At 46.1% G+C, this 8,796-nt stretch overlaps 2 protein-coding genes and 1 non-coding gene across 3 annotated transcripts; all 3 read left to right on the forward strand.

The window, feature by feature from the left end:
* The first annotated feature begins 503 nt into the window (after nucleotides 1-503).
* Nucleotides 504-1,982, forward strand: LOC136532900 (large ribosomal subunit protein eL37x-like). Its single transcript, XM_066525480.1, has 4 exons — nucleotides 504-636; nucleotides 707-842; nucleotides 1,546-1,647; nucleotides 1,758-1,982. The coding sequence occupies exons 1-4, from the start codon at nucleotides 634-636 to the stop codon at nucleotides 1,799-1,801; spliced, it is 285 nt and encodes a 94-aa protein (XP_066381577.1). The 5' UTR covers nucleotides 504-633; the 3' UTR covers nucleotides 1,802-1,982.
* On the forward strand, nucleotides 1,196-1,276 carry LOC136532901 (small nucleolar RNA Z199). The gene has a single exon (XR_010778350.1). It is a non-coding gene; the product is annotated as a small nucleolar RNA Z199 (small nucleolar RNA).
* Nucleotides 1,983-2,676: 694 nt separating the features above from the next.
* Nucleotides 2,677-4,304, forward strand: LOC136532898 (uncharacterized). The gene is made up of 5 exons (XM_066525479.1): nucleotides 2,677-2,944; nucleotides 3,119-3,213; nucleotides 3,301-3,911; nucleotides 4,005-4,073; nucleotides 4,167-4,304. The coding sequence occupies exons 1-3, from the start codon at nucleotides 2,777-2,779 to the stop codon at nucleotides 3,365-3,367; spliced, it is 330 nt and encodes a 109-aa protein (XP_066381576.1). The 5' UTR covers nucleotides 2,677-2,776; the 3' UTR covers nucleotides 3,368-3,911; nucleotides 4,005-4,073; nucleotides 4,167-4,304.
* The last annotated feature ends 4,492 nt before the right edge of the window (nucleotides 4,305-8,796 follow it).

Genomic DNA, 8,796 nt, shown 5'->3' on the forward strand with positions numbered 1-8,796 from the left:
GGGAGAGGCATGTCCACCGTAACCACGCGGTCGGAGCAGTGCGCCTCATCGGGGTCGATGAGTAATTCGAGCGGGACCTGATATCCTCCCTAATCAACATGGAGTTTGGCTGCGCCTCGTCGAGAGACGTCCCATTGGGGCTGATGTGGCAAGCTAAATGACCTCACTCCAAGGCTTGACGAGGTCACGCCACGTTGGGGCTGATGTGGCAGGCTTGAGCGCAACTTTTTTTTTGACATAATGCCAATGTGAAGACCTCGACGGTTTATTATTTAACTTTTTATTATTTAACGCTGGGCTTTAGCTCCATTTTTGAATTTTTTTTCTGAAGGATCTATTTATAAAAATAGTTTTCAAAAAGAACTAAAAATGCAAAATTTAACACCGCGTCAGTCTCAGAATGTGAACAACAGCCGTCACTGTTGGGGGCCCAATCCACCGGGTGGTCAAAAGCCTATGTAAGAAGGGTAGGGCAAAGACACCCGGTCGGCCCATTTACGGACCAAAAGCCCAGTGACCAGCGCCGCGTGCGTCGTCCGCTATAAAGCGCTAGGGTTCCCACGCCGCCACTCCTCCCAACCCGACCACGCCGCGCCTCCGCCTCGAACCCTAGCGTAGCAGAGCTAGGAAGGAATGGTACGTGCGCGCCGCCGCCGCCGCCTCCGCCTCCGTCCGCCCGCTAACGTGCAGTTGTTGTGGCTCGCAGGGGAAGGGTACGGGCAGCTTCGGCAAGCGCCGGAACAAGACGCACACGCTCTGCATCCGCTGCGGCCGCCGTAGCTTCCACCTCCAGAAGAGCACCTGCTCCTCCTGCGGCTACCCCGCCGCCCGCATCCGCAAGTGTAAGATCCGCCTCCTCGCTTCCTCTCTCCCTCTCTCTTCGTCCTTTTGCCCCGCTGCTAGATCTAGCCAGTTTTAGTGTTACCCTGTGCTGTTTTGCCCTGTCTGTAATATGTTGCTCCGTGGCATATATCTAGATGGCCAAACAGTGTGATTTGGTATGTTTTATTATGATTGGAGTTATTCTCCAATGATTCCCAAGTTTTAAGTCTGATGATTCTGTCTTTATATCCTTTTGCGCCATATTTTGAACAGCTTTATACTAAACAAAACATTGATTGTCACTGTTCTCTTTGAAAAATTCAAGCGTTTAGTAATTGAGCCTCGTAGCACTGTTTTTCTTGCCTGCTTCCCTGGTCAGATGATGAGTATTTAACTGCAACAATATGATGGGATTATTCTCCTGTGATTCCCTCGTTTGAAGTCTCTGATGACCCTGCCACATTTTTTCGATTTTCTTTGCATTCTGTCTTTGTCTTTTGACTTTGCCTTCTCGGTGCCTTCACATATTTCTGTTTCATTTGTTTGTCTCATGGGTTTAGGTTTCAATGATAGTTTGGTTTCTAAACAATTGAACTGTATTGATTAGAAATCCTGTAAATTGTAAACCTAGTTTTAGGATTATGAGCTGTGTTAGAATCAACTTCGTATGCCTTGCTCTAACCTGAATGGACTCAATATTAACATAGTCGTCCATGACTTCAGATAACTGGAGTATTAAGGCCATCAGGCGCAAGACAACTGGTACCGGAAGGATGAGGTACATGCGACACGTGCCTCGGCGTTTCAAGAGCAACTTCAGAGAAGGTACCTTTCTATTGTTGTCGATGATCCCTGCATTTTGACATGGGAATTAACATATTTCTTTGTCAAACCCGAGTGGCCTAATTTGAGTGGTTTTGTTAACCTCAACCCAGGGACCGAGGCTGCCCCAAAGAAGAGTGCTGCCGCCAGCAACTAAGTCTGGATGTTGCCATCAAGAACCTGAAAAGCTAGAACTTGGAACTTTTTGATTGAATTGTACTTCTGAACTATTTAGCCCTAATGCTATGGAAGTACTGGTTTATAGTGCTTTGAATTAAAAGTCAGACGCCCTGGTGGTTTGATGTATCCTTTTTGGTCAGTATATGGTTTATTTGGTACCCCTGTTTGATGCTCATGCAATTATCTTAGCTCGAAAACCGTTGTGCACGTCTGTGCCCTGTAGCTCTATTAGAGGTGATGAAAGAGCTGCTGCAAGTTGAGCTGACAATTCTTGAGATCGATGAAACAGACACCTTGTGGGCACGTTGCGCATCGCTAAAAGCGTTTAAATTCTGAGATTATTTCATGAAAATGCAAGCATTCACGACATCAAGTTTAGAAGAAAATGAAAACTGATTGTTTTATTATCACATACAAACTGAGATTAGCGCTACGTGATTGTTACTCCTTTTTGGAGTGGTAAAAAATAAGGGATAATATATTAAAATTAGAAAAAAAATGACTTAGGATAAAATTAAATTAAACTATAAACTAGGAACAAGGGACTATATAATATATAATATTTGTCCTTTTTTCTTGAGACGAGCATATACTCGATTAACGACGTTTTATATTATAGTTATTATGAAAACCTAGGTTTCAAAAAAAAAAAGGTTGCGGAAGAGGGCAGGACCAATTGCTTGCGGAAGGAAGAGAAGGGAATCACTCTGTCCACGTGTGGACGAGAGACACCACTACACCACGGAAGAGCGAGAGGAAAAGGGGGAAAAATGAGAGGACTCCTCATGCAACAGCCTACCAGGCCGATGAGGCCACTCTGATGATGGGAGCCACCCCTTGTTACCTCTCAGCCCAACTTCAACTTGGCCCGCTTAGCGCTTACACCGTGCTCCGTCTCCGCCGTCGCCGTGCGTAGTCTCGGTAGCTTTGAAATCCCAAATCCATTCGGAAAATGGGGTGGGCGCACCCGGCGGTGGCCATGGAGGAGGTGCTCGGTCTGGTGCGGGGTTTCGTGGACGTCCTTGTCCTTGCCGGCGGCCGCACCTCGTCCGGCGCCGCTGCTACTTGGAGCGCCGACGAGGTCAAGAAGGCCCTCCGGTGGGCGCTCTTCTTCGAGGAGGTTAGCGGTGACCCTGACCCCTCTCGCCTCCATAATGTCTTCTCTGTGCCAATTTCTTATGCTAGACATTTGCAGATTTTTTTTTTCGCGACAAATAGTTTGTAAGCAATGCCGGTTAGTGCGTCCGAGACCTGTCTCCTGAGCTGCTCGATTGTGTGCCTGCATTGTGTCCAGATTTTGACCTGCATGACTCGGGCCAGTACGAGGATTCTGCAAGAGAGCTCGATGCGGCACTCCTTGAGCTCACTTCAAGTGCCGAGTTCCCCAAGGTGCTTCTCCAGAGCTTGTATGGTGTTATGTGTTGATTCTGGGGGTTTTAAACGCACTGACGCAGTGATGTTCTGTTACATGTGCAGGGTCTTGCTGCTGTACGTTCAGAAATGCTTTCCATGGCAAGGGTGTTGGTTATGCGACATTTCCTGAAAGCAAAAACAATGAGCGTGGAAAACCTTGGTGCTCTTCTTGAAGCGGTTGTTGAGACGGATATTGATGGCATTTGTGCTAGTGGTGCGCACAACGCATGCCATGAGTATGCCGAGTCAATTGATGAATCTGTCATGTTTTGCGCAGACCATGAATGCTTGTGACGGTGGACTTCCCACTAGTTCTGGTGAACCACGGGCAGAATCCACGGGCCATTCAAGGATTATAGTTAAAGAATTTCAGAAAACGCTGGATTCATAGTCGTGTGCTTGTTTGGCTGAGAGAGGACTGGAAACACTTTTGAACAGTGTGGAAAGAAACAGCTTAGATGATGGTAGTAATAACTAATAAGCCATGCGCCCCAGCAATCCGAAGTAAGCATTCACCTTCGATACATTGCTTTTTGTTGTCAAAATTCACATTTCTATGTGTTGGCCTTGCGCCCCAGCAGTTCCAAAGTAAGCCATGATTCTGAACTCACTCAATGCTAGCACAACACGGAGCATCGCAAAATGATCGACGAGTTTCTAATGTGGAAGCAATGGTGAGCTAAGTGTTTCTCATATATTTGATTTATGAGCGAACCATTCGGGTTTTGTCTGGAGCTAGTTTGATATTTAAAGCTCCTAAAGAGCAGTGGATGAAAGTGTTTGAGCCCTTAAAAAGTATAGCAGAATCGTGTCATAATGGTCTTGTCGAAACCATGGTAACTACTCATCTTTTGGCCTTCAACTGTATACACTAATAGTAAATAAACTTTCTACATTGTCACATAAACATGTTTGCCTTATCATCGTAGGAGCTATGCTTGCTGGGTTGGATTACAAGGCCATTGGAGACATTGATAGAGGGCTTCATATCGCCCACTTTCTGTTTCATTCCTATATCCAAGAAGTACGCTGATCTGCACCAGTGCCTTCATGGAACTTCTAAAGCTTATCAGCCATGATACAGTGTTTTTCTCTCATAACAAATCAGCGAACAGTTCTTTTCAGCTTAGCTTTTCAGCGAAACGAACATGGCCAAATTCCAAGACGAACATCTTAGGCCCCGTTCGGCTTACCTCATATTCGACTTGTTTTTTCAGCCGGAACAGTGTTTTTCTCTCCCAACAATTCAGCCAGAACAGTGTTTTTCAGCCAGTTTCAGTTAAGATTCAGACTAGCGAACGGGGCCTTAGTTTGGAGGTTTATCCTATTTTGGACTTATATCATGTTAATAGTTTGCCAAATATTCTGTATGTTGGAAACTTCTCAGTGAGAAAATTTTGAAATATGGGGATTGCACCCCGCTCAACCAAGTAGGTATCTGTGCATCTTAAGAATTAATTCAGGAAGGTTCACCTAAATACTGACCACTGTTATGTGCCTTGTGCGAACTATCAAGGGTGCTTCTGTGAATCCTCAGTGTCCTTCTGTAACTAAAATCTGTGAACGGCCTATGATCAAACTCCTCAGCCACAACCTGTAATGAGTTGTATACCAAATCGGGTCTTCGGTGCACTTACTAGAACTGTGCTTACACATGTGAGTATGTGACAGGAAACTGAAACAAAACCATATTTTGATCAAAGTTGCGAATGCTCAGTCCTTAGTCTACATTCAACAATGGTAAATAACATTATCGAAACCAATGACTTGTCATACTACCCTTGGTCTAGTTTGACGTACAAGCGATTCACGATTGATTTAAACAATACTTGAGTCAGCGAACTAGTTCATAACCTTTACATGCTAATATTTACTTTCTGAAACCATGTTCTTTGTCTTCATTTCGATTAGTATATGTCCTTTTAATTCATTTCGTAATACATCTAATCAACTTGGACCCTTGAACTGACCCATGAATCCTGGTCAGATTTTGGAACACTTACTGATAAGAAAATTTGACACACTATGTTGGGCCTTCTGATGTGTTTTAATCTACAAAAATTTCTTTGGAACTGACTAATAATAGTTTTATTAGTTATAATTGGCATACCTTTTAGAGATCTCTCAGAAAATAAAATGCATAATGGGCCTGTCACAACTCACAATAACATGTTAGCAAGAGGGCATATATTTTCAATCTTGGTATCTGTCAAGGGCGTTGGCGCCTAAGGTAGCAGGACCCGGTAGCGAAGCTCGTAGCCTGGACCGGTAATGGCGTGAGGTTTATCCCCTGAGGGCCCAATTGTGAGGGAGGTGAGATTGAGAGAGGAAGGAGATTAGGAAATTGGTTGTTATTGCAGTATTGCTTGCTTCATCCAAATGAGGACTGGTACATGGATTATATAGGCACTTGGCCTGCTAAGTAAAAGGAAATAAACTCCATAAATCCCCTTGCCTTCCCTGCATGGTGATCTTTGAATGTTGCACGCTGATCCTTGAGTGTTGCTGCTGGCGCCATCTGGGCGCGGTCACCGCGCGCCTACACTACTACACTCGCAACTTTCACAACCAAGTCGCAGTCCAATTTCGCCCTCGGCAGTGATAGCCGTAGTCATCACCGTCGCTATTTGAGACCGTCTGCGGTGTAAACTCACACCGCCGTATTGGCTTATGATCCGTCCGTGATAAGGTCCTTATTTCCGTCACATTGGAGCACGACCCGGCTATATTGGTATACACTAACACCATCGTGTTAGCTTATGATCCATCCGTGATCAGGTCGTTGTTTCCGTCGCATTGGAGCACGACCCGCCTGTGTTGGTGTACACTAACACCGCCGTGTTGGCTTATGATCCGTTTATGATCAGGTCATTGTTTCCGTCGCGTTGTACTATGACCCACATGTGTGGGTGTACACTAACACCGCCATTTTGACCAATGATTAGGATCACAGTCGTCTTGCACAACGACCCGATTGTTTGCAGTGCGTGTTCACTGTCGCTTTGGCGCCCGACGCATCTATGTCGAGGTGGACATCACCATCACTTCAGCGTACGAACCATCTGGTCAATGGTAATGGTCACCGTCGCATTGCGGTACGATTTGGCGATGATACACTATTGACCCCTGCTGCATGAGACAAATAGTGGCGGTGTTGTCCGTCTGCTTCACCAACGACGAGTGTTACAGCGGTGATGACAAAACAGACAAAGACCCTTACATCCGACGGTGACAGAATTGCATCCGGTTTTCACAATTTATTTACTAATTTAGATGGGCCTTAATAACTTACTGAACACACACCATACATATATAATCATTACACATCATTCATCATGTCCGCAATGAATAGTACTTTTTATAATAAGAAGCAACACTAACATAACAATTGTGTCAACTCAAGAATTAACACAAGCGGTACATAGGAGAATAAAGGTTCTGCTCGCTACAGATTTACATAACGAAAATGAGGTAGATGTGCTTCGCTCATTTAGATTGGCATTCATCCTTGCAAGGCAAAGCTTCCTTCAACTTGGTAGCCAGTGCACCATGGAACCCCTCTTCTTCCTCCCTTAACCATTGCAGGAAAATCATTCAAAAGCACTCAGTCTCCACAATCTGCACAAAACAGCAGCATTAATAATATTCAACATACAACTGTTTTAGTTACCAAGGCACAATTGGATTGTATATAGAATCAAAACAACTCCCTACCTGAAGAAAGAACAGCATATGCAACTTTACTGCTCTCCTACTGACTCCATGAACAAGGGAATATAAGGAAGATAGTGAGGTTCCTCTGGACGTAGCCTCCAGCTAGGTCTACGATACCGCATGACCTGGGCAGGGAGGACAAGAACTTTTCTGAGGTTCATGTCATATGCGATCAGTTTTTTGTCCTCGCCAACAAGGAAAATCAAATTCCATTCCAGGTGAACTGCAATCACTCTGTAGTCCACATCACAAATATTGTAACCAAATTCAATATTGTTCCGTCCAAATATCACCAGCGTGGTCACCGTATGCTTCAATGTCCAATTATCGGTACCATAGTCTTCTAGGACACATAATAAAAGCCGATACTTCCTAAACATACTAGCAGTACATACATGCAACTGACCCTGAGCTTCATGGATGGAGATTGCTTTACCACGTGTAACACTCCTGGTGTTACGAGCTTGCTTAGCACCAAGATTTAGACCTAAGAGGATTTACCAAAACAATTTTCTCCGATTTTAAAATTTAACTTACGTTTAAAAATGTCATTTTGACAAATTATATTGAACAACGGGTTAATTAGTTCCTAGATGTTTTGTTTCTACGAGTCAGTATGACGTATGGACTAGTGTATGGAATGCGTAGCGATTGGAATTAATTAGGTTTAGGCATATTAAAAATTACGGCAAACGCGTTAAAAGTTGTTAGTTCTAGCTAAGTTATTATTCTCTCTAAGTCGGAAACGATAATAGACAGTGCTATGCTAGCATTTAAATTTCGACAAACATACCTCAACACTAATGTTATGCTTTTGCGCAGTTGGTTGCATCGGAGTAAGTACTTGAGCATGGGACATGTCGTAGTTGCGTTAGGGGTTACGACGATCACTCTAAAAATTGACCGAACTTTGCTAGAACACGTTGAGGACATGTCGTTGGCGCTTTGTTTGTGAACCAGCACCTGTAGCGAGTGATCTCAGCCGCTTGCCTCAACTACCTCGCCCTGCTCGCTCTCGGCAGTTCATCCCAAGTACTCATCGAGCTGCCGAAGCCACCAGCGCATAGAGCAAATATGCATGCATCATTAGCAGCTCATAGTACTAGCAGTGCTCAGTGGGAGCACCCTGTCGGTAGCACGCCATCGCAGCATGGGCAAGCCTCAGTTGGTGCCGTCCCTGCTAAGCACCACCGTCCAACTGCCAGTTCTGTCGCTTCACCTGTAGCACCATCAAAGCCTCTGCTCGTCCTTGTCTGCCTCTGCTTGTCTCTGCTCCCCTTTTTCCTCTACCAGACAAGCAGCTCAGAGCCATTACCACCAGAGCAAAGCACACACAAAAGCAACATAGCTCATCCTTATCACGTACGCCGTCAGCACTGCCATCGCCCGGCCTTCGTGTATGTGTGCGAGTGCACAAGCTCCACGACCGTGCTGGACCGCAGCCCTAGCTCTTGCTCTTCACCTTGCTCACCTCCCGCTGCTGGCCTCAGATGAGTTAGCGCACGCCATGCCGCTGCCCTGTAGTACCCGCCCAGGGCCAAGACCACCGACGCCGCTGCCCAGCCACCGCACGCGCAGGCGCGCCCGAGCCCGCGCGTGGCTCTTCGCTCTTCCTCTCGCGCGCCTGTTCTGCCCCCCCTCCTGGCTTGCCCGCAGCGCCGCGGTGCACCGTAGTCGCCGAACTCTCCCTCACATGCGCACCCGAGCTAGCGTTGTCTTGCGGCCGCTCCTATCGCCGGCCATCGCACGTGCAAGCACGCCCAGGTCCTGCGCTGCGTCTCCATTGTGGCCGCACCGCCGACGCCCCACGCACCACCCCACCGTCTTCGTCGGCCAGCCGCAACT

Source organism: Miscanthus floridulus, unplaced genomic scaffold (genome assembly GCF_019320115.1).
Source record: "Miscanthus floridulus cultivar M001 unplaced genomic scaffold, ASM1932011v1 fs_737_5_6, whole genome shotgun sequence".
NCBI classification, from domain to species: domain Eukaryota; kingdom Viridiplantae; phylum Streptophyta; class Magnoliopsida; order Poales; family Poaceae; genus Miscanthus; species Miscanthus floridulus.